General features: G+C 38.8%; 1 protein-coding gene across 1 annotated transcript in view; it reads right to left on the bottom strand.

Moving 5' to 3' along the window:
* The window catches only part of LOC112558980, a 188,172-nt gene that overhangs the window by 16,838 nt on the left and 146,079 nt on the right, over positions 1–25,255 (bottom strand). The window contains exons 134-163 of the mRNA XM_025229763.1: positions 24,582–24,710; positions 23,691–23,825; positions 22,877–23,002; positions 21,814–21,941; positions 21,282–21,372; positions 20,898–21,020; positions 15,369–15,524; positions 14,933–15,036; positions 14,397–14,561; positions 14,078–14,168; positions 13,612–13,764; positions 13,291–13,425; positions 12,695–12,829; positions 12,369–12,508; positions 11,719–11,824; positions 11,240–11,454; positions 10,198–10,383; positions 9,296–9,386; positions 8,486–8,623; positions 7,829–8,094; positions 7,045–7,276; positions 6,808–6,930; positions 5,673–5,800; positions 5,340–5,472; positions 4,645–4,797; positions 3,805–3,963; positions 2,653–2,777; positions 2,230–2,320; positions 937–1,077; positions 132–382 (exon numbers count right to left, since the gene is read on the bottom strand). Of these exons, the coding sequence (XP_025085548.1) occupies positions 132–382; positions 937–1,077; positions 2,230–2,320; positions 2,653–2,777; positions 3,805–3,963; positions 4,645–4,797; positions 5,340–5,472; positions 5,673–5,800; positions 6,808–6,930; positions 7,045–7,276; positions 7,829–8,094; positions 8,486–8,623; positions 9,296–9,386; positions 10,198–10,383; positions 11,240–11,454; positions 11,719–11,824; positions 12,369–12,508; positions 12,695–12,829; positions 13,291–13,425; positions 13,612–13,764; positions 14,078–14,168; positions 14,397–14,561; positions 14,933–15,036; positions 15,369–15,524; positions 20,898–21,020; positions 21,282–21,372; positions 21,814–21,941; positions 22,877–23,002; positions 23,691–23,825; positions 24,582–24,710 (4,349 nt within the window). The remainder of the gene's footprint in view (positions 1–131; positions 383–936; positions 1,078–2,229; positions 2,321–2,652; positions 2,778–3,804; positions 3,964–4,644; positions 4,798–5,339; positions 5,473–5,672; positions 5,801–6,807; positions 6,931–7,044; positions 7,277–7,828; positions 8,095–8,485; positions 8,624–9,295; positions 9,387–10,197; positions 10,384–11,239; positions 11,455–11,718; positions 11,825–12,368; positions 12,509–12,694; positions 12,830–13,290; positions 13,426–13,611; positions 13,765–14,077; positions 14,169–14,396; positions 14,562–14,932; positions 15,037–15,368; positions 15,525–20,897; positions 21,021–21,281; positions 21,373–21,813; positions 21,942–22,876; positions 23,003–23,690; positions 23,826–24,581; positions 24,711–25,255) is intronic.

Below are 25,255 nucleotides of genomic sequence, written 5' to 3'. Positions count from 1 at the left end.
TAAGTTTTATTAGTTTATGTCTGGGGGACCAACTAAATATACACTTATTATTGTATGCAGTTATTTACTCTGCTTCCTGAAAACCTAGATAACAAAACATGCAGAGAGTAAGAAGTTTCCTCAATGTCTACCTGGTACTGAAAGTTAGAGTTGATGGAGACCTGCGCTGCATGCCACACATCACCCTGATCTGAAAAGCGGCGCCAGAGGATGGTGTTTACAGTCTCTGCTCTGATGGACACCATGAGTGTTCCCATACCTGTTCCACTCATGTGGTAGTAAAAGTGCAGGCACTTTCCTGTTGTGGCAGGCTGGACAGGACTCAACAGGCTGGCAGTCTCATCAGGATTTGCACCAGATGCTTCTGTATACATGTAGTATCCTTGAAGGCAAGGGCAGAAAACATGCAGAATGTAGTGCCAATAAATTATAAAGATGATTGGTTGCATACAAAACTATTGGTATAGGCAGTTCTGCATGCTTAACACACTAGGCCCTGTTTCCAACCATATTTGGCCTTTGTTGCTGAACATCAATACAATTGTGGTCAAAATTATACAGTAAAGCACCTGTGTCCAGTGAGTTAATTAATGATAGTATTTGGAGAAAAGAAAGCAAATAAAGGGAATGAAGTGAGAGAGAAAACATTTCTCTGGCAATAATTGTCCTCACACATTACATTGCAACACTTGAAATGCTTTATGCTATTGTGAGGATAATCTCACATGACAAATTTCTAGAGATAAAGATGAAAACTGCACAAATCTAGCTTCCAACTACCTTCCATTCATGGTGCCACAGGTGTGATCTGTTACACCAGAATAACACTTATACTTGAAATTTATGTTATTGTTATAACACACATATAAGGAGCACATCACTTTATATACTTCCATATAGAGGAACACTGCACAAACCTAGCCTGAGCTTGCTTACCACTCATTGTGCCATAGGTATGATCTGTGGCTGGCCCTGTTCCTGTGCTTGGTGTGTGACCCCTTTGTCTGGTCCAGTCATAACTGCCACTTGCTTCTTGAATGTACCCACAGATGTCTTCCGACTCAAAATCACATGTCACTGAAGAAGTGAATGCATTTTCAAGTTACCCATGCATGTTGTCTTAACGCAATTTTTTTCTAATTGTTTTCCACTTTTCAGTCAAGAAAGTATCACTGAAAATGAAATAAAAATAAAAGGAAACGAAAAAATTAGTAGAACACTGATTTCTCACACAGAATGTCCTATTTAGTTATTTGTCCATGTCATGCACAGTTGTCACTAAATTCAGTTTTCAGGACATTCTTTCAAAAGCAACAAAACAACTGCCTTTTGGGTGCCTAGGTTGTAATATTCATCCTCGATTTGGAGAGGACAATATGGGCTGGTCCTGAGAATCCTTTGCATGCAGATTCTACACAAGTTAATTCCACTGGTAGGACATTGGTAACTAGGACATAGGCTCAAACTTCCTGCTCTGAAGATGTGTGGAGTGGGAAGTAGAGTCGCAACTGAAGAAAGCGGGGAAATGGACACCAAAATAGGTTCTAAAGGGATGCTATGAGTGATTCAACACAAAGAAAGAAGTACAATTAGGTTAAGGAAACACTGAAGGCAAGAGGAAAAATTTGGATGATGCAATGTTTATTTCTTGAAATTCATTTGTAAGCATGTGGCATTTATACCTGGGGTCCATAAGGACTCCGCCAGTGGTTAATGATAGAATTTTAATTCGAGCTATTATGTTTGCAGATATTTGAAATTCATTCCATCCATGATGAATCCACCACTAAAGTGTAAAAGTCAAGAAATTTCAAAGTGTTGAAATAAATAGTTCATGTTTTATAAATAGCAAAATTTCAGTTGGCCATTAGAAGGTTAATGAATACACTGGTCACTATGAATCTGAGAATGTTCTTTTAACCCTTCGTTACTCCCTGTGGTAGTACAGTCCTTCCCTTCTTAGAACATATAACATGTCTCAAGGTTGGGTCTGAGATGGACTGGTCTATGTTAGTCAAATAGTAGCCAAAGACCATACAGTTATACAGTCTTCTATAAAGTTTAGTACAATCTTTGACTGAAAAGCTTAAAAAAACAAAGGGAATCAACAAAATTTGCATTATTATTTCAACTTCAGGAATGTTTCTGATACTCTGTTTATGATCTAATGTCATTAGAAGCTATACATAACCCCATTTAATAGGTATATCAGAAAGCAAGAAAATGCACCTGATCTAGGACAGTTGCCATCATTGAAGAATATATCATCCAGTGCTATATCACCTTGGTAACCCCCAGTAAGCACACCTTCAAAGACGATCTGAAATAGCACACTCATAATTACAATTATTTGCATATATGAACTAATAAAAGTACACTTCAAATCCTTAAATGTCTATTAAATATATCATACTTCTTCAATGATAGAAGCAGCAAAGATATTTACATTTTAAAATTTAACTATGTCTTATGTGTACTAATAGATGCAAAGTCACAATCCCATAAACTGCTCCTATATACACATACTCGTGTAGACATTTGCATTCACTTATGGAAATGTACAAAAATATCAGCTGGATTATCCAAATCTTCTCCACACCCTCTTTTAACACACCTTGAGAGAAAAGGCAAAAAAGAAAATCCAAAAGTTACCTGCACAACAGTTGGCTGACTCTGAGGAGGGGACAGAGCTTGGGGTGTGAGGAACAAAGTTGCACTGATCCACTTGTCTCCTTGTTCACCTGATCTTGTCCAGATGGCGCTTCCCAGGTTCTGGCCTGTACAGAATGAGACCAAATAGGGATGGCAGGATGGGAAGTGAGTAAATATTTTCCTCCTCTATTTCCACCCTTTTCTGAAATACATTCCTGTATATATATATATACACACACATAGATGAAGGAATAGATTTAAATATACAAAAGAAAAAGAACATTTGGATGGTTAAACAGTGTTCTCCCCTTGTCACACAAATATTTGTAAAAAATCCGAAATTCATTAAAAAGCAGTTCTGTGTGTGAGCCAGGGGCCTCTAGTGTACCTAATGAGGCCATAGCTAAAGTCTTCAACTATGCAAGAAAGTGGCAAAATAATTCTATATGATGCAGTTGTTACATCCTATAAATAGAATGTAGCGAGCTACAGTAAAAACAACCAAATTTCATCAAATTTGCACCAGGAGTCCAATTCCTACCAAAATTGACAGAATATTCTGTTGGTTATTGACTGGTTGGGACTATTTTTTCCATTCATGTTTATTTTCCTCCACTCTAAGATGCTACCAGTGGCTCCTACTACACAGAACAAACATAGGCAAGACTGTAATTTGAGACAGCACCAAGGACAGAAAGAAAGAAAGGATGGAGGGGAGCGTGCCAATGTGACAGTCACAGAAATGAAAGGATGGCAGTTACAATCACAAAGAGCGGAAGAGATGGCAATGAGTGACAGTCACAAAAAGGGGAGGTATGGCTGAGCAAGTCAGCAAGCTAGTTGTATCACATCAGTTTTTATTCCCTCATTTACGCAATGCATTGTGAGCGCGTTGCTGGATATAAATTGTTGAATAAGAAAACGAATATTAAGAGTCCTAGTGCTTCAATATGATCTGCCACTTCTTTATTTGAGTCAAGCTCATTCCTGCATGGCCTAGGTCAAATTGAAAGCTGACAATAAAATCACAGATGGAAGAGTTTGCCACACAAATTATTTATGTGATATACCCTGTACCATTCATTTTTCTAAATTCTTGAACCTCTGCAATAGGAAAAATGTAGATATGTAAGACAGCAGGAAACTCTGTACCTTGCTGAGCATAAACATTAAGAGTTCCAATTTTGGTGCCATACATGTGGAACCAGAAGTGAATGCATGTACCAACATCACTTATGGTCATACTCTGGCTGATGATGCGGGCGGTGGAATTTGCCGGCTGGTTGGAAGCTTCAGTGTATATATAGTAACCTGCACATAAACACACAATTAAGTGACAAGCAGATATCTGCACACATATATTCATACAGTCATACTAAGAAGTATGTTTGCATGTAAATGAAAGCAAGTGCATGAACACATAACCTAGAAGTGTCGTGAATACTGATGTCCTTTGGTGAAGAAGAAAAAGAATTCATTTATTGGCCAAGTGACATTGAAGACCATCTGGTGATGGCCACCAATCACAAATACCCGCACTCAAAATGCCATGCATACTATTGTATGCATATACACCCAAGAAATTAAAGTCTAAAGAACATGAAATTTCTTCTCCTTGCGCCCACACGTAGCATGTACTCCTTTCAAATACACATGCAAATATATGCACAAACTACTGATTGAAAGTGAGTAGAACAGACTAATGTAAAGTGGATGAGAATTACCAGAGATGTATGAACTAGGGGGCAATGGGGACAGTCATCCCCTCAAAAAAGAAACTAACTGGAAAGAATGTGAACTTTATTCATTGTCAGCATGGAGTGTGCTTCCTCCCCCACCCCCAAAGCAGAGCATCTTCCTACACCAATGTGATGCCTGATACTTCTGGCCTCTAGATAGTTAAAGATCAGAGGATGATAAGTGCAAGGGAAAGCTGTAGTATGAATAAACTGGTACTTTCTGTTTAAAGTATTCCTAATATTGTGTCCCTACCATCTGAGTTTTGCTGTGTGTGGTCATAGCTAGGTAATGTTAAGAGTGTTGTTGTTGCACCATGGTGCAGGGTCCAGTTTAAGTAGTCCGTGGTGTCCTGAGTCCATGTGCAAATGTTGGCTTGATCAAAGGTGCAGTCGTACTTTGTTGGAGCTGCAAATCAAGCAAGAGAAACAGTGGACCTGTTTATGGAGAAGCAATCTTCTGTTAACACTCTGCACAGAGGTAACTGAGGAAAAGATGGTTTTTAGTGTCAAAGGAAGCAGTAAGCTTACATGACATTTACTAGAAGTGACAACTGGCATTGAAGTAATAAGGACAATTATTTTCATAAGCACATAACACCCTGGCAGGTTGTTGCCTGTAGATTAGGCACTTTTTGTATATTAATAACCCCTATATTGATGAATACCCAGATTATGCAATGGATCAAGTGATCTGTAGGGTCAGTAGGCCAATCAGGCTCAAAAGGAGAAGTTCCATGTTATCCAAATGGGGGTGTTGCGTGAGAGATGAGTCAAAGAAAAGGCTAAGTCTAAATAGTGGTCACCTGATTTCTGTAGGAATACAGTCTTTGATACAATACAGGGGTTATCAATATATGAAAAGTACCTAATCTCTTGGTAACAAGGTGTCAAGGTTATTTTGTTATACACACTATTAAATGGAGAAAAAAAAAACAATTAGGTGCTCACGATACGTTGTTTCTGAAATTCCAGGAGTGTCAGTGGCAGAAGGTGGACCAGTACAGTTTCCTTGTCTCACTGACACATCATCAATAGCAATATCTCCTCTGATTCCATTACCTACCGTGCCTTCAAACTTCAGCTGAAAGGTCAAGCACAATCAAGAAAACATCAAAATTATTAAAATGTTGGTTTTGTTATTCATCCTATCAGTGGAAATTTTTCTTGGAAATACAGGTTATTGCATAGAAGTAGTTATAGAAGTCATCACTCAAGTTGACACAAAAAAACATGCTTCTCTCATTCTTCTATGCATATATTTATATAAATTCTACAATATACCCAGCAGTATAAGTTACAGCCTGTAGAGATCTCCCAGTAGTGCCAAAAATTGCCCTGGTCTCCTGTGATGTTTACAAGATTCACAGTCTGTTCAGGTTGCACCAGATGCACATGCAGGGTACCCTCATCTGTTGACAGAGAAATTTATATGAAAATAGCTGAACTAGTGCAATGTCAACAAGTCACAGATAGCAGCATGATTTTTAAACATTCTTCTGAGTTTACTGTATACCAATTAATATGACAGAGAGAACAACAATACTGTTTACAATACACAATCAAAATTCCACATCAAATCCATGCAAATAGGTAAAAAAACAAAACAACTATCAACTAATGTTTGAACATGATTAAACAAAATGTTTTACTTCAGAAATTCAATGACTGGAAAAAGCAGTAAAGGGAGTAGGAAGAAAATTAGGGCTACACAACAATTCTGACAAATTCTTTATTGCACTGAACATAGACAATTAGAAAAAAAAAAATTTACTTTGTGTATAAACAAAATAAACTGCAAACTGCATTTTAAATTATGAGCTTGATGGGGTGGGGAAAGTGATGGAGGAATCTTAGTGCAATAGTGTATTTACTGACTGCCAGTTTCTTGTACCTTGCTGTGCAGAATCAGTCATATATTGCCACATGAAGACTGTTGTGAAGCAGCTTTCATTTTTAAGAATGACAATCATTAATGCTAAAATCTGCATCCATCTATAACTCATTGTCACATCATAAATTTAGGCAATATCATCCTCAAGACTTCAATTTCTTAAAAGAAATAATGACGGATTTTTTTGTATGATGAAAAAAAAACTGGACCTTCTGGCATCACCAACCAATCCTTTTTCAATGTATGATTATTTAAAAAATTGATGAGATCACTTTCAAAATATGGCAAAGGTTCCCCAAATCTTTGCCTCTGCGTTAAGGTGTTTGCTGGTCAGATATGGTTTGTGTTGGAAACCAATATGTTTGGACCAAGGAGAAGTTTGCTGGTCAGAGGTTCCACTGTATATCAAAACTCCATCATTGTACGACTATGATGAACAATAAGTAGGAACCGGCTGAAGTCTCTTTAGCTGCACATGCTACATGAAAAAAATATGAAGCCTGACATCATTGACAAGGTACTTACTTTGGCCATACATGTGATACCAGAAGCTGATGCAAATCAAAGGGCTTGGAGGGATGGGAGAACTGTACAATTGTGCACGTTGCCCTAGATTGTCATAGCTTGTTTCCATGTACATGTAAAAACCTGCAAGAAGATTGCAAGCAGTGACACTAAGTTAAGGAAAACCTTCTAAGACATTTGTTAAAGAAGTTTACAAAATAAGAATGGAAAACAGAAAACAATGACCCTTTTTCCAACCTGCATCAGAGTCAGACGTATGGTCAATTGCCGGACCAGTGCCAGCAACAACAGTCCTGCCTGTTGAACGAAGCCAGTCAAAGTCATCCAAGCCCTGAACATTGATGTAGCCACAGGTATCAATCTCGAAGTCACAGGTGCCAGGTGGAAGGCAGTTACCTTCTTGTACATTTACATCATCAATGGCGATGCACCCTGCATCACCTTGTCCAACAATGCCTTCAAACATGATCTGAAATGTTTGATTTTGAAAATAATTTTGTGTGATATTACCTCCAAAGTGAGGATTCTTTATAATGGAACTGAATTAAAGCTCTTCCCAGGTGCTTAAATAATCATACCTGTAAAAGTACATAAAAAGTTAAGAGAATACACAGAGGTAAAGAAGAGTTTTACTGATTCAAGTGTATTTTTAAATCGTTGATAACTGCACACGTATGTGTAAAGTTTAGTCTTTGAAAGCAACTACTCAGGGAAGGAGGTAAAAGACATCAGCACTATTCTTACCTTAACAGAACTCTTACTACACGCTCTAAGGGACTTGATAATGACAGTGAAGACGTGTGGATGTAAGCAAAAAACACTGTAGGATGGTGGACAAATCGCAAATTTATTGATATACCTTTTGATATTTCAGATTTGAATATAAAAGCTAGTTATTTTTGAGAAACATGGTAAATAAAAGAAGAATTACTGTGAGAGGCAAATAATAGATGCTAAAATAAAGAGGACAAAAAAGTAAAATACACCATTTTTAGAAGTGTGATCATAAAATGAGCTTTACCTGCCATGGAGCAGACTGTTGTTGCAAAGTGATGGAAGCCTGAATCCAGTTCTGATATTGGCCTTGCTGCTGACTAAATGCAGGTGATAATGGACGAATTCCGTTTGAAATAATATATGCATTAAGTTGACCAACATTATTGCCAGACAAGAAGTACCAAAAAGTTAAACACTGGCTGACTGCAGATGGCTGATTAGCAGAACTAGTGATGATGGCACGGTCACCTGGATGATGTGGGGCTGAAGTGTTGATGCACGCAAAGAAGCCTAAAGAGAAGGCAACTGATGATAATCAACCCAAAAAATTCTGTGAAAAATTATGCAAACATTTGTCTTCACATAAAGAAAATATCTTCTTTGATTTAAAAATAACCATTTAATAATGTCTCCAGACATGTATGCTGCAATGAACTAGGACAAATATCTGTGTCAAGAAAGTGAGACCAGTTTCAAGACATAGCTTAGGATATTTTATCTCAAAAAACTCCCAAAACATTCAGCAGGTAAATCAGGTCTGACCATGAGTACCATCAAAAATCTAATATGCTATTCTCATTTCTATAATATCATCTGCTCTAATTAATAATCTGAGATTTTGACTGGACACACACCAGAAAATCAAAATACTTAAGTTCCTTTTCCATAAACAAGAACTAACCATTCCCATTGCCTGTGGTATGATCTGTGAATGGGCATGTCCCACCAGATGAAGTGATGTTTGCTTGACGAATCCAGTCAAACTGATCATCTGTGTTCTGGGTGTAGTCACAGAAATCTATCTCAAAGTCACAATCTGCTGCAAATAATGATTAAGGTTCTACAAGGTTCAGTTTTCAAAATATTATAACACTACTGATCACCTAAAGACTTCACCATTTGTAAATTTGTCTATCTAGTCTACGTCTGCAAAAACAACTGGAATGTTGATGATGAATATTTGTGATGAATATCACCCCAAAAGAAGGAACTTGTGGTATTTATAAAAATCTGCATACATACACACCTTCCTAACAGGCAAAACCCCCATAACTCTTTCTATATGATTCGCTTCTGCAGCAGCGAATGTCTTCATAGTTACAGTGTTTCACACATGGTAATGCGAACTGGGTAGTGTCACAAAACACATCACACTGTGATGAATATTTAAGGAAAGAAACTGTTGGCTTTTCTAAAAATTGTTTTACTATAAATTATTTACCTTAAGGAGCTAAGATAGTCAACCAATAAGGTATTTTGTTATATTTTAAAGTAGGCAGTGAGTCAGTTGGTCAAGAGTCATGTTGGAGGCAGTTGTCAATTACTCAATATGACAACGGCCAATAATAACAATATAAAAGTAATGTATATTCTAATAAAGTATTTGTTTTGCACTTTCTGTTTGTATACATTGTGTAAATAATTTTGTTAAATATAAATCTCATAGCCTGCTTTTCGTCATCACTGAATAAGATAAAAGCAGTCATCATACACAAATGAGGACAGGGGCCATCCATGAGTGAGACATCATCTATGGCAATATCACCCAGGTAGCTTACACCCACTGTTCCTTCAAAGACAATCTGTAAAAGATTGTGTATTCAACACATAGAGTATAGTGTATTCAACACATATACTGACATATACAGATACAGAATTTTTTTTATTTGTAACAATGGTTCAATCATTTTTACATCTGAATAATTTTGTTTTTGTTTTGTGCCTTCAAAACGAAAGTAATTTTAGCATTATGATAAAGAAAAGAGTGGATAGCTGAGTAGTTAGAGTGGTTAGTGCATGAACCCAGAGCCAGGCCAGTTTACTATTCATGTGGCACAGGGAACTTTTCCTAGTCAACTCAGCTGTTGGGAATAGGTACCCGATTCCACAGAGAGCTGGGGACAGGTAAAGAAGCAAGTAAAAAGGTGGCCCCAAGAAAAGTGTAATCTCTAGCACCCCACTCTCAAATAGGTTAGGGGATGACCTTTGCCATTTTACGGGAAAGAAAAAGTGCAAGATAAAAATAAAACTCTAGAACAAATGCATACACAGTACAAAAACAAATTTCTCACTGACCGCATTACTTTCATTTATCCCCAGTAGACTTTTGGAAGGGTTGTGTGATTGCTTGAAATGGTTGTTAATTTTGTAGTTTCAAGTGTGTAATATAAAGACACCAAGTGTGAGCATACTGTTGTTTCTTGCTAACCAGTATTAAAAAAAATGCCACCGTAAGCTCATTTTAATTTTTTTGGCCAATGAAAAATGAGATTATACTATTGTCATCAAATCTGTCTTGAGTAAAAATGCCCCTACCAGATAAGAAACATGCTCATGCACTGAAGTCATATATATATAACAGATTTGCATGATTATCGTCTCTTAGAATGCCACCTTGAAAGCCTGATGACTGATGATGAGACGCATGCCTTGTCGCCAGACATTGTCCTGTGTGTTTGACTGACTCCATAATAGTGTACGATTTGACTCTTGCTGCAGGAAGATTTTGAGTGTTTCCACATGAGCACCATATATATGATACCAGAAAATTAGACACATTCCCATAGGACCTGTTGGTGGCTGCACAAAAAGCAAGCTGTGCATTGGTTATTTTTAAAGTCATCTCTAATACACATGACATTATTGCAATATATGTAAAAAAACAAAAAACAAAGTTGAACTGAATTTTATAGAAAGAGTGACAGACTTTTTCATCAATATACTGATATGAAAGTTTTCATATTTCTCAGATCATTTGTCCTGGCAAAAATCTTCTATTTTTATATTGCACACAGCAAAACACACAAACTTAGCATACATCTGATTTTTATGAGATGTACTCTTACATGCTTAATTTCATCCATCTGTTTTACTCTCTACAATGCACTGCATGTGTATGCATATGTATATGCATGTGTGTGTGGTTTCACATTTTTGCATGTGTGTGTGCGCGTGAGAAAGTGAGTTACACGACCATGCTGGAGTACAGGCAGTCCTCAGGTTATGCCAGCCCCGAGTTATGATGTTAAGTGGTTACGACACATCTCCCATTTACTGTATAAAGCCTTGTTTCTACTTAAGTGGTTTTGTGTCGTAAACATCTTAACGCGAATGTGTGTTTGGTGTGCGCAGTGGAAGAATCAAACATATTTTTTATGTATTTTTTCATAATTACTGTGTTAGGATAGATGTTAGGCTAGGAAAAGTGCTTACAGTATGTTATTTACGAACAGTATGTATGTATGTTCCGACTTATAGCGAAATTCGGTTTACGACGCTACATAGGAATGGAGCAACGTCGTAAGTCGAGGACTGCCTGTATGGGCATGTTAATTCGAAAAATATGTTGACAACAGGATTTATAATAACATGGAAAAAAATGCACCAAAAAAATTGTAAAGGCATCTTTGATGACATAAAACATAGGGCTCTCTACCTGCAGACCTGATGACAGGTCAGCTACATCACCAGGTTTCCGAGGTGGTGATGTCTCAATGTACACATAATATCCTGTGCCTGAGGTGTGGTCACGATCAGGCCCAGTTCCTACTGTTGGTGTACTCTGGTTACTCCAGATCCAGTCAAAGTCATCCATGTGGACTTGAAAAAAACCACACATTCCAAAGTCGAATGTGCAGTTAATACTGAAATCTGCGAAAAACTTTATGGTTAAAGCACTGCAAAAGTTGGAATTATATGCAAAAGATGGTTGCAAATAAAAGATCAACATAAAATACAGTAGCTACCACCTCTGCTTTTATTATTATATGCTAGTGATCGTTCTTGAACTAAAAAGTAATCAAATATTAATTCAAAACCTTCATTCTGCTCTCACTGCGGTTCAAACCTAAGACAATAAGAGGAAGCTGCATAGCAAATGCAAAATCTTCGTCTTGCACACCACCTACTATTTACCTGTGCCATTAAGAATGAGACCAGACTGGCAATCCTCAAAATTAATGTCGTCCACTGCCACATTAAATGAACCAAACCCAGGATTTGGTAGTGAAGCAAATGTAATCTGCAAATTATAAATTCCTTGCAATTGTATATGAATAGATTGTAATGAAGTGTTCTGGCTATTGATGACTATTGTCAATCTGAAGAGGTGAAAAGTAGACTTTTTACATTTAAAGGGGTAAAGTTTTTTTCCTTTGTTGTCATTTGTAATGTAAAAATTTAATGTATGTGAACCAGTTTTACTTGAGTTTCACACCCAAACAGGATTTACAACAATAAAAAAAAAGAGAAAAATAATTCCTGAATCAGCTGAACTAAAGTCGTTGCTTATATAATATACTTTTTATCCTTTGGCAATCCCTTTAAAACAAAAAGCACTCCTTTGTTTACTACCTACACTGTTCAAAACTGCCCGTGGATGTGCCACTAATACTTTCAATGGTTTAAAATGTCGTGGGCTTTTATTTCTGACCATCAGTAACTAAATGGTTCCAAGGAACCTTTTACTCTATCATAGATCTTCTGCTGAAACATATCGTCACAAGACAATAACATCCACTTCCATTTTACAAGAAGCAGACACTGAGAAGAATGGAGGTACTGACCACAAAGGGAAAGTCTATCTGCCCTATGTCAACAGAATGCAAGTGCCAAGTGTTGCCAGCATTGCCTGTGTAGTGCCACAAACCAATACCAGTGTCTGTGTTGATATCCACTGCTTTCTGGAGAAGAATCATAAGGCTACCTGTAATCATAAAAATATGTAATCATTGTAGACTGGATACAAATAAGAATGTTAGCAAAATAACAAATACTTAGCAGGTAAATAGTCATTTCTAATTAACCCCAAAACAAAGCATACTGTAAAAATGCAACAATCAATTGCAGCCTCTCTTTCTCAGTTTGTGTTTATTTCTTCTATAATTCGTACCTGCACTATCACCAAACAAGTGATATTTAAAACTCAGGTGACACGTGGTACCAGAAGCATTGAACACAGGAGACACCAGTCTTGCACGGTCCTGTGTCACACCCATAGTGGGCTGAACTAGCATGTACTGTCCACCTGCATGCAGGATAAATATGACTTATGTTACAACAGAACAACTGCAGCACTAAAAGCCATGAAAATGTCATACTATGTACATTTGCTACTTTTGTTGCCAACAATAGTTCCAGCATTATACTGTCTCACTTTGTTTCTGAACGCAAATAGATTTATTCACATGTATATTTGCAAAGCACTGTTTCATGAGATGTCTCAACTGCCGTATGTCACACTAAATGTCAGCTTTCTGTGTTTCACACATCTTTTAATTGTTGGAGAAAACTACCTCTTACTTTGTGGTCAGGTCAGATGCAATTCTTAGTTCCTCCTCATCATCATCATTACCCACTGTAATACTTTTGCTTTGTATGTTATGAACTATGCATGTTAAAAGCTGAGTTCATAAGAGTTCTTAACTTCCTAAAAGCACAAAAAGTGAAAAGAATACATTTAATTTATCTAGGCTGGATCATACGTACCTCCTGCCAAGCCATCTGCATCAGAAGTAGGGCCACCAGTTGATGCACTGTCATTAGAAGACATCCTGATCCAGGCAAACTGTCCTGTGCTATGGTCCCTCCATCCACAGAGGTCATTTTCAAATGTGCAGTCACCTGATGAAAACAATTTCTGTTTTTATCAAAAAAGTAATTTTTTAGCATTTAAGCAAAAGCAGTTTTGCAAGACTGTAGCCCACAAAGATATATATATATCAGATATGCATAAATATCCAATATAATATAACCTTTCTTTGGCTCCACACCCACACACACACATAAGAAGGATGCTTGTAGACTCACCACACATTAGCTCATCACTGCCATCACTGCACTGCTGCTGGAAGTCACACACTTGGGTCCGTGAAATGCAGCGGTTGCCATCACAAGCAAATTGATTTGCTGAACAGGGAACAGGCTGAGTAGGTAGAGGAGGTGAGCCAGTGGGGAATGCATCTACATTTACAAAAGACAGCAGAAAATAATCTCAATGTATTTTATTAATACTTTTAGAAGGATGCAAGCAAGGAAACTAAAACTCAAATGTAACTGCAATACAAATTTGACTGTTCCAACAGGGCTGAATACGATTATATACAAACCGTGGATCAGAATGTTACAAATTCTTAAAGACTGACTAGTATTCCAAAAACTGAAGAACATAGAAATTTATATAAAGATTGACAAAAAATATTGCACGAACAAAAAAATTAGGATATGAAAAGTCACACGATACACATTCTAAAAACTTTGAAATTTCAAGATGTACCATTAGACACTTGACAGCCTGATGTCATGCTGATATCATCGATGCCAATGTCTCCTTGGTCACCATTTCCAGTGACTCCTTCAATTATAATCTAAGACGAAAAAGTACTGAGCAATATTTTAATTAAACCAGTTTTTTAGTCATTTTTAGATGCCTGTGACAATTGAAGAGACTGTCTTTCACTTCTCGTAAAAATCTATATATGAAAACAAATATTTTGTCTCTATCAGGACACTAGCCTGTCTCTTTTCTATTTAACTCATTTCTTGAACTGGAAAGGGTACAAATAAAGTAGAGAAGACAGAAACCTCCACCTCACCTGGAATAAATCAGTCTCATGAAATGTGACATCTCTTCGCATCCATGCATCACCATAACTTCCAGAAAGAGACAGAATCTGTCTCAAGTCCCCAAGAAGGGACACACGGGTATACACATTAAGACTACCAATGTTTGCTCCATACATATGGTAGTAGAAACGCAGCTGAAAGATAATAGCAGTAGAAGATAGCCAACTTTTCTCTGCCATTAAATGAATGGCACTAAATGAATATTAATATATATTACACATTAATACACAGAAATACATGTACATGCGTATCAATGAAAGAAGTGCATGAGTTTGAAAGCACTGGCATGTGTGAACATATGTAAAAGAGAGAGGGAGCGAGACAACAACCATTATTTATCTGAGAGAGAGATTGAAGCATGTATTTATAAAGTTTACAATTGTGCAAACATTTGGAACATTACACAAAAGTCTTCAAAAAAAAAAAAAAAAAAAAACATGTATGAATTTTATTTTAGCTCTGTGCAGTAATGATGAAAATTATAAATAAGATAAACAAAACATACTACACATGTAGATCCCAATGTTGGGTTAAAGGCATCACTGCTCACAAGCCAAGCTTTATCACCTGGTTTCCTAGGTACAGAACTCTCTATATAGACATAGTAACCTGAAAAATATGCAAACTGTTTAATTGCTGAATGATTTAATAGTTTACGTATTCCAGTCTCACCTGATCCTAAATAAAAATAGGTCCCTACATTTATTCAAAAATATTTCACACAAGTGAGAACCAAAACATGCCTTTCTAGCTTTCTTTTTTTTGGTAAAAGAAAGCTTAGTAGACTTATGACTCATATGGAAACTTCTAACCATTATTCTCAAATGTATAAAATAAGCCATTAAAATATAAGACAGTATTTAAAAAAGCTATGGCAATTTATATCTACTCAAGTAGAGACTGCGTGTGATGAGTATGGTACTGGGAAAATGCAAACTCACCAGTGGAAGTTCCTCTACTGTGGTCACGGGAAGGGCCAGTGCTGCTTGTACTGGTTGAACCATGTATACGGGTCCAGTCAAAATTATCTGATCCAGAATGGTCATTGTACCAGATACCGAGGCTTTGCTCAAAGTCTGTGCGTGATGGATAAGTGTCTGAAGAATATACACAAACAGGGGTCAAGGAATCAAGGGTGCAGGTCTCAGTCTTTATATAAAATATCATGAGAAAGGTGTCACATTTCTTGTGCAGCAATACAGATACATATTCAAATCAAATCAAATCAAAATCAAAACAGACTTTATTGTCTGCCCAGGAGGACAGAAATTTGTCTTTGCTCACATACCCATACAGACATTTAACAAACAGTTAGGAGTAAAAGTGAGGAGTAAAATAGTGTTGATTGCACCAGTCCATCAAGGCAGTGTATGTTTATCCTAACAACAAACCTTGGGTGACCAAGGGCCTAAAAGCACTGCTGAACAAAAAGAAACATTTGTTCATCACGGGCAGAAGCCCACGACAGAAGATTAGTACATAGAGAGGACCATGATGCTATCCGTTGGGTGGGCAGAGGCTCTACGAGCATACTAGTTAGTCCGCTTTCAGTAGTTTGCCGTGGACCAACGAGTGTCGACGAGATTGAAACAGAGGTCGAGTTAGCTCTCGCCATAAACCCGATGTGTCAGAATGCGGCTCGTGGTTACATCTTGAGCTCTCTGGAGGGACCTGCCAGACGTCGAGTTATGATGCTTCCGCATGACGCAAGAGATACGCCGAGAAAGATCTTGGGTGTCCTAGTGGAGGCGTACGGCGAACGGAAAGACGTACGGCGAACGGAAAGAAAAAACAGTGCCACAGCAACGTGAGGAGGTGGTCGACGAATACGCCGCGAAGCTCCAGAATTAAGCAGGCGAGGTAGAAGGCGGCGCAGAGCGTCGAAGTGGCGGCGATTGACACCATCTCGGAGGACTGCAGCCCGACCGGTCAGGGAAAGTGACTGCCCCCGTCGTCCGTAACAGGATGACAGGGAAATAAAGTGTAGCTGGCCTGACTGGAAAGTGTCCGACGGCGGAGGTTGTCATTTATGGCAGTTGAGTGATGGCGTTGCTCGACACCGGCAGTGAGGTAACGACGGTCACTGACGAGTGGGCACGAGGCACATACAGGACTTACAGCTAAAACAAACTCAGGAGTGGCGGTGGTGGACATGTTTACGGCCAGCGTCTGAGGACGTTCCTATCCTGGTGGTCAAGGACCTGGTCGATGTGGTCACAAGTGAGCGCAGGAGGCGCGTGTCGCTTCTACTAGGGAAGAACGTCCTTGATCAGATAATGGACTCTACCGCAGATGTGGCGCAGGCAGTACAGGCAGCCGTGCATGAAGCTCATCTTGAGAAGACATTGTCAACAAAAGGACTGGCTAGGGCCGCTGGCAACACGCCCGTTCCAGGATGCCAATGGGTCTGACGTCCACACCAGCCACTTTCCAGAGGTTAATGCAGACCACCATGCCGAACTGTTTAATTTCAGTCCTTCTTGTATACTCCAAGATAAAGGACATTCAACTGCGGGAGGCGCCATACCTTCAGGATGACGACAGTGAAGAGGAAACGCCAGGGTGGTATGCTACTCTTCCAAACCATCACCACAGAACTCTTGTGACAATGCCTGTGGTGCCAGAAGTAACAGTGTCTGTGGTGTCAGATGACAGTACCAGAAATGAGTCCCTATCGTGTCCGAACCGCGCAGATCGCAGCGACTTACCGCGAGACAGGCAACAAACTCGCACAAAGTGTAGGATGAAACAGTTCGTGCGACGCTATGCCATGGCAATATGAATACCATGGATATATTTTTTAGTTGCGGTGATCGGTGACACCGTAGATGACACGTACGCATTGATCAGTTGTTTATTTTGCTAATTGTTCATTTTCTTCAACTTTACCGCAGCTGCGTCCAGAAAATGTCATTGACAAGAATGACACACGAGGTGATGGCTGACAATAGATGTCAGCACTCACTCTTCTTCAGTCTCTGTTTGATTCCTCCTGAGTCCTTGTGCCTTTATTTAGGATGGTGATGGCTGCTGGCACGAAGGACCTCTGGTAGGCAGCTTCCTTATGCGTGGTACCTTATAGCGCCTGCCTGAGGGCAACAGCTGGAAGCTAGTGTGGAGAGGGTGTTTCAGGTCCGAAATGATGTTATGTGCCATCCTTCTGACTGCATGAAGGTACAAGTCAGAAAGTGGCAGCTGTGCTTGACCAATAATTTTATTTGCCTGGTGGATGATTCTGGCCAGCCTTGCCTTGTCTTTGACTAGTAGATGACCATACCAGGCAGCGATGTTGAATGAGAGGATGCTCTCAACAAGAGACCTGTACACAGTCTCCAGCACCCCAGAGCTGACGTCGAAGCTGCGAAGTCTCCTCAGAAGGTACAGCCGTTGCTGGGCCTTTTTGTACACTTGGTTCACGTGATCACTAAATGAGAGCTTTCCGTCGATCACTGTACCAAGGTACCTAAACACAGCAGCCCTCTGCACCTGCTGTCCCTTGATTTGGAGTGGTGGGGAGAGAGGGGTTGTGCCATCTCTTCCTTCGTAGGCTCTTCCAAAGGCCATCTCCTCCGTTTTGTCAACGTTCAGATCCAGAAAGCTGCGGTCAAACCACTCCTCCAGCTCCCCCACACAGGCCAGGTACTGTGACAGGGACTGCTCGTCTTTCAGGCAGCCCACAAGGGCCATGTCATCTGCATATTTAACAAGTTTGAGAATAGCACTGTTAATACTAATCCCATTTGTATATACAGAGAACAGGATGGGGGAAAGCACACATCCCTGAGGGGTACCCGTGTTGAGGATCTGCTCATCTGACAGAATCATTCCATCCACTGACAAATAAACTCCGTCAGACGAGCTGCTGGACCCTATAGTACCTGTCGGTGGAACTCTGAAACCCACCCTCTGTGGTCGGTCCTTCAGGAATGATCTGATCCATAGAACTAGGCCAGTGTTGACATCCAGGTCTAGTAGGCGCTGTACAAGAAGGTGTGGCTGGACCGTGTTGAAGGCGCTGGAAAAGTCCATGAACAGGACCCGAACATAGGTGCCAGAAGTGTCCAAGTGTTGTAGGATAGTATTTAAAAGCGTGAGAGTTGCATCAGACACCCCCCTGCGTGGCTTGTAGGCAAACTGCAAAGGATCCAGGCGATCAGCCATGGTGGGGATTAACAATCTTCCACAACTCTCTCCAAACATTTGGCCACAACAGACGTGAGAGCCACAGGTCGAAAGTCTTTCAAGTTGGTAGCATGAGGCTTCTTTGGCACTGGTATTATTGTGGATGTTCTCCACACGCGGGGACACTATGAGAGTCAAGGGAGAGCTGAAAAAGTCTGGTAAAAACACCACTCAGCTGACTAGCACACTCTTTGAGTATTTTGCCTCTCACGTGGTCAGGTCCAGGGGCTTTACGTGGGTTCACATGAGAGAGAATTCTGACAACATCTCCCTCACAGATGGTGACAGTGGCTGCCGACAGTGAAGAACAGATATTTTCTGCTTCATTGCTGAAGTCTCTCACATCAAACCGCGCGTAGAAAGTGTTGAGCTCATTAACAAATGACACTGGGTCATCACACTTTACTCTTTGTGTCTTGCGTTCTCTACCCATCATGGTGTCCAGGCCCTTCCAAGCATCTCTTGCGTTGCCCCTCAATTAATTGCTTTTCTACCTTCTTTCTGTATTCCACCCTAGCCGTTCTTGCCTTTGCCCTGAACTCCTTCTCCTTTTCTTTCACTTTCTGTTTGTCTCCTTGCATAAAAGCTATCTTCTTTTCATTGAGACAGTGCTTCAGTCCTTTACCTAGCCATGGTTTGTTATTTGGATAGCGGCAGATCTGCTTGGTAGGGATGACAGACTCTTCACAGAAGGTGATGTAAGAGGTGATTGTGTCTGCCAGACAGTCCAGGTCGTCTCCACAGGTAGTGAAGAACAGATCCCAGTCAGTGACCTCTAGGCAGTCTCTGAGCATCTCAGTTGCTTCATTTGTCCAGGTCCTAATACATAGTGTTGTCGGCTTTTCACGTTTAAGGAGCTGTCTGTATGTGGGTAGCAGATGAACAATGTTGTGGTCCGATCTGCCCAGCGGCGGCCGGCACTTTGAAACATAAGCGGCCGGCACATTACCGAAACACCTGTCTAGCGTTCTGTCGAGGCGGGTGGGACACGTGACGTATTGATGTAGACAGGGGAGCAGCTTACAGACATCACAGCGGTTGAAGTCACCGAGCAAAAACACAGGCTGATCAACTGATCTTGTTGTCGCTCGATTATATGTGTCTGCAATGTGCTCAGCTGCAAGGTTGAAGTCTGGGCCGGGCACATAGACGAGGACCACAGTGATTTGGCCGAATTCACGAGGTAAATAATGCGGCCTGAAGGACACTGTCAGTATCTCATAATGGGGGGTACTAGTCTGTTCTCGTACTGTGTAGTTCGTGGCCCATTTCTCATTTGCAAGCATACACAAGCCTCCCCCTACATGCTTGTTTGTCGCTTGTGCATTCCTGTCAAATCGAATCGTTGTGTATCCTTCAAGTCCGAATGTCTCCTCCTCTGTTAGCCATGTTTCAGTGAAACAGAAGAGGTCACAGCGTCGGTAGTCTCCATCGAATTTAATGAGCGCAGAGAGCTCATCCTGTTTGTTGTGGAGAGAGCGCACATTCGACAGGGTGATGGCTGGCAGTGGATGTCGGCACCCTCTCCTCTTCAGTCTGTGTCTGACTCCTCCTCTAGATCCTCTCAGTTTCTTTTTTCTTTGCCCGCCCTGTGTCGGAATGTCACTGAAATTCACAACAGGGGCCTGTGTGGCCTTCTGCCTCAGCGACAGCAGAAAGTCCCGACTGTAGATCAGCATGAAGACAGCGCCACTCTAACACATCGAAGTGTGAAAGTCTGCCGTACAGGCACACACGCATAGACTACACTGCTCATAGCACGATCATGGCAGATCTATCGCCGATTCAACTAGGTATTGGGATTGTAATAGATCTACCTGGTAGGGACGATACTCAGTCACTGAAGGGAGTGTTGTCAGCCAGATAGTCCCGATTGGCCGCACATGTAGTCCGTTTCAGTCCGTTTCTGACTATCTATAGATCTAACCAACGGTCACAAAATGGACGCGGTATTGGTAAAAGAAATTTCTCCCGTACAGGGACACTCACACGCAGCAATACGGTGCTCCTCACAGTCAGACGTATTGAAGTAACACTTATAACCATTCATGCACAAGCTTGAGTAAGCGAAATTCCCGTAGAATTCAAACACGTCAAAAAACGTAGAGAATGATTGTGAGCCGGGGTCAAGCCACAGAGTAGCGCCCCCTCTGCAATTATTCTGCAAATAATTATGTTTTCCATTCTTTTCTATTTTATTTACAACTGATTTTGTTGTCATATTTTGTTCAAAGATGTTATTGGTGAAAAAATGCTGGATGGACAATTCAAAAGACATGATGACTCACCACAAGAAACTTCATCACTGCCATCACCACAGTCGTCAGTGAAGTCACAAACTTTCATTATGGGGATGCAGGCAGTGCTCTTGCACTGGAAGAGATCCTGACTGCTGTCACAGTTTCCTGGTACTTAAAACACACATTATAAACAACCACACTGCAATACTCTTCCATTACAATGTCATAGATTTTTTAAGTTAAAATCCAAGTAAATGCTTAGAATTAGTTAAATTTACCACGCAAAAATGAAAGCTGTTACAGTCTCCTGATCAAATAATATTTTATAATGATACAAACAACACGAACCAAAAAAGTTTTAATGTGTTCCTATTAAAATTACAATTTAGAAAAAAAGTAAGTTATTAATCTAAGTAACAGTACATGAATTACCTGGAAAATTGCAATTAATAAACTGAATATCATCTACAGCCACAGTGCTATGAAATGGAGAAGTTGGATCAGCATATCCCTGAATGTGTATCTACAAACAAACAGCAGTACAAATTGGAATATGACACATCTAAGCATCTGTTATTCCTCTATTAATAAGCACTTCAAGTGGTAAATGCATGGTGTTGATGGTAAAGTTTAATATCTTGTAGGTACGACATAATCTCTGCATCTAATTTTTTTCACAAAATATATAAGATGTTAAATATGTGAAAACTCCACTCAGTGATTACGACTGTGTATTAATTTGATAATTTGAGACTTGTCTACAGACAATGGAAATATAAAAACATCAATGTTTGTCCCTTTTGCTCTTCTAGTTCTGTTAAACTGTCAGTGAATATTTAAAAACTGACTTTAACAAAGTCCGGAAGTGATGGAACTGATGAAGGATATAGTAAATGACAGAAACAAACTCTCATTTCAGAAAAATTACTTTCATAAAAAAATAACCAACAGTTTTTTCTCTAACCCTGAATGATGTTGCAATGCGTAGAACATAAACTGTGGCTTGCACCCATTTGTCAGTATCTCGTCCATTTGTTGTCCATAGAACTGTCTCTTCATTACCTTGTTCCAGCAAGACTCTAGCTTCAGAGGCTAAAATAGCAAGAAAATCTCAAATACTAATGCAATATATATTCATGGATGCAAGGACAAAGAAATATTGACAAGTGCCTCTTACAAAAGTCACAGCAATAGGTTGCTTTGTTCTTTTGCAGCACTTTTAAAGTGCAGTGCACAAAAACAATGTTAAGAGATTCTGCTAATATATAATGGCTTATAAGAACTTCATTTGGCAGAATTTATTCAAAATATTAAAGCACAAGCAATTGCAGCAAAAATTTTGTTTGTAAGTTAATTGCCGAACATAATCGACCAACAGCAGTAACAACTTGCTTTCCTTTAGCTGTGGAAAATATGTTTCCAAATGAACTCTGAAACTTGCTGCTATCAAAGTCAGAAAATAATGGAAACATAAATATTATGTACATCAGAGTACAATAGAATTTTAAAGCTTTCAAACTTCAAATTTTTTTTTTTTTTTTTTTACTGACTGAGCACTAATTTTAGCAATACTATAGTCTTGAATGACTTGAAAAATGAGAAGTCACTGCAAAGAATACCTCCTATAAATGTTTTACCATTGATAATGTCAAGGCTCATCTAAATATTAACAGTCTGTACAAGCAACAACTCAATTTTTTTTAAATTTGGAATCGTCACAATTTTTTTTCTTTTTCTGTAATTTGATTGAATACTTAAGTTTTCTTCATGAAAAATATGATGACTGAAGCACCAAAATACTTGACATGTATGATACATTATCCAAGAAAATAATATACAGTGATGGACTTTAAACAACAATTACCTTATGAGTATGATTCTAAATGATCAAATAATTATCTGTATTATCAATTTACTCAAGTTGCATATTTTTCAATATAAATAAATACACAAATACATAAACACAAATAAAAATAAATACATATATACACACTTGCAAAAACTTGAGAAACAAATCAGCCACCAACCTTGCCCAGAAATGTAAAAAAACAGCAATATTTGACATGTTGAGCTGCAAGGACCGAAAAGAACACTGTACATGTCAGAGAAAGTACTCTGTGTACCAAAGCCTCTAGTTAGGTATAGGAAACTGTCTGAAAAGCAAGAAACAAAATAATTTTTACATTCTGATGAAGTGATTACTATAGGAATTAACAATTCATTTCTCCCGAATATTCAGGGGCATATTACTGTAACTTTTATTTGCTCTCATGTATTTCATATATGCCTAATAAAATGTAATGAAGCTCTTGACATGACCAGTACAGAATACCAGATGCAGCAATCAATTTGTACTCTATTTAAAAAATCAAGTCAAAACTATAAAAGATAAAACAAAAGTTAAATACTGACTTAATAGTGGAAGATATGAAGAATCTGAATTTTTCTTCCTTGTTTTCTAATAAAAGTACTTCGCTTTTGACTTAGCTTTTAGGAAACAACAAATAACAATAAACATTTCTTAGGAACATTTTTTACGACATTCCTTCCAATTGGAAGAAACCAGCTATAGGTTGAGTAAAGATGAGAATCAGCACATAGCCTACTACATTACAATAAGGAAATCCATGGCATCTGAACTCCCTCTTACCTGCCACTTATTATCCATCTGCACTTTTACAGACTTATCAACATATGGCAATGTAATATTTTTGTACAGAGAAATATTTCTATGTTTTTATATAAGAACAATAATGTGTTTGTGGGGGGGGGGGGCTTCAGAAAAATTTAACCCTGTAGATTTCTTCTATTACTTGTACATAAAACAATTGTTAGCTTAACCTATTGGGCTGCCATTGTGGTCATACATAGGAGCAGAATGGTTAGGGTGAGACTGGCCACTGCCCAGTGTCCACTGCCAAATGCTGCTACTGTTTTCTATCCACTGGCAGTAACTGTTCTGGAAGCTACAGTCACCTGCAAAATAGGAAATGTTTGTTAGAATGTCTTTTTTGTTATTTCCAGTTGAATCTATATTTTTAGAAGGGATTTATTCAGGAAGACTACATATAATTTCAAAATTGCATAATATGAAGATATAAAGACTACCATATTGCACCTACTTCAAATATGTCCAAGTGTACACTGTCAGATATTTTCTCACTCGAATCGTCCAAACAAATATATCAATTTCCACCCTCAAAAAATAGTCTCACAACAAAATCATCAAAAACAAAAGTATTTTTAAAAATGATTTAATAGTAAAAAGATATGAAATTTTCTACCTAAATATTCTTGTAGTATGGAGCATGGCACACAGAGGGAAAGGTAACAGGTACAGGCTTGGTGATGGGGGGTAGTTACTGGCTGGGTGACAACCCTGTGACCGAAGGAGAGCAGGAGGGGACTGAATAGTGACAGGATGGAGATGGGGAGATTTTTTGGAGAGAAGTTGAGTGAAGAGGGCAGGAGGTTCAGGAGGTCAGAATGTGGAGGGACATCGCAGAGGTGAGAGCTACAACACATCAAGAGTGTGAGTGTGTGATGTGGATGTTTTGCCTTAGCCAGAACTATCGACTGACATTAAAGTGAGAGGACTTGGAAACCATGAAAGTGTTAAGTTTGTTCTTCTAGTGAGATTAGGAAAGCAATCCCCATCTATCCTGTTACATTCTCTTATTAGTAATTACAATGGAAAAGAGCTATATGAAGCCATTAAAATAGCAGGCATACCACAGCTGACTTCATCCAGATATGGTGGTGGGCAGTCCCTGATAAAGTTGCAGACTTTGTCTTGTGTAACTGTTGTGTTAGCTGCATCATTACACATGAAGAGACTAGAAACAGCAATCATCTGTTTGACTAAAAGAAAAGACAAAAACAAATGCAGGACTAAAAAAACTAAATTTTTGTATGAAACCTGTAAAAAAGTTTTAGACCTTGTTACATTCTAATTCCATATATAAGAATGCAGAAATTTGTAGTAGCTTTATATAAATATAAATGTTGCAAGTACGAACAAGGCATTAACTATCTCTGACCTAAATATAGATCCTATCTTTAAAAATAAAATAACAAGGTGAATTTTAGAGGAAAATGACATCTCTTTCTATACAAAACTATGAAATATCATGAAATGAGCTAAATGAAATCCCTTCTCAAAAGTTCCCTTTCTTGATTATCACCCACCCACACAATAAATCTTTATATGTTGTCAATAATTTGTGACATCTACGTATTTTAGAAGCCTTTATGTTAAGCCCAAAAGCAAGATATTATAATATAGGAATATAAATAATATCAAACAATGTTTCTTTTAGCTATACAATAGACTAGTTGAAGCCCACCTCCACTGTTATTCTGATAAGTATACACAGTTACTGCACAGAAGCTCTTATTTAAACTGA

The sequence above is a fragment of the Pomacea canaliculata genome, linkage group LG3 (genome assembly GCF_003073045.1).
Source record: "Pomacea canaliculata isolate SZHN2017 linkage group LG3, ASM307304v1, whole genome shotgun sequence".
In the NCBI taxonomy this organism is placed as follows: domain Eukaryota; kingdom Metazoa; phylum Mollusca; class Gastropoda; order Architaenioglossa; family Ampullariidae; genus Pomacea; species Pomacea canaliculata.
The sequence above is the reverse complement of the archived record's forward strand: the minus strand, read 5'-3'. Positions and strand labels throughout refer to the sequence as shown.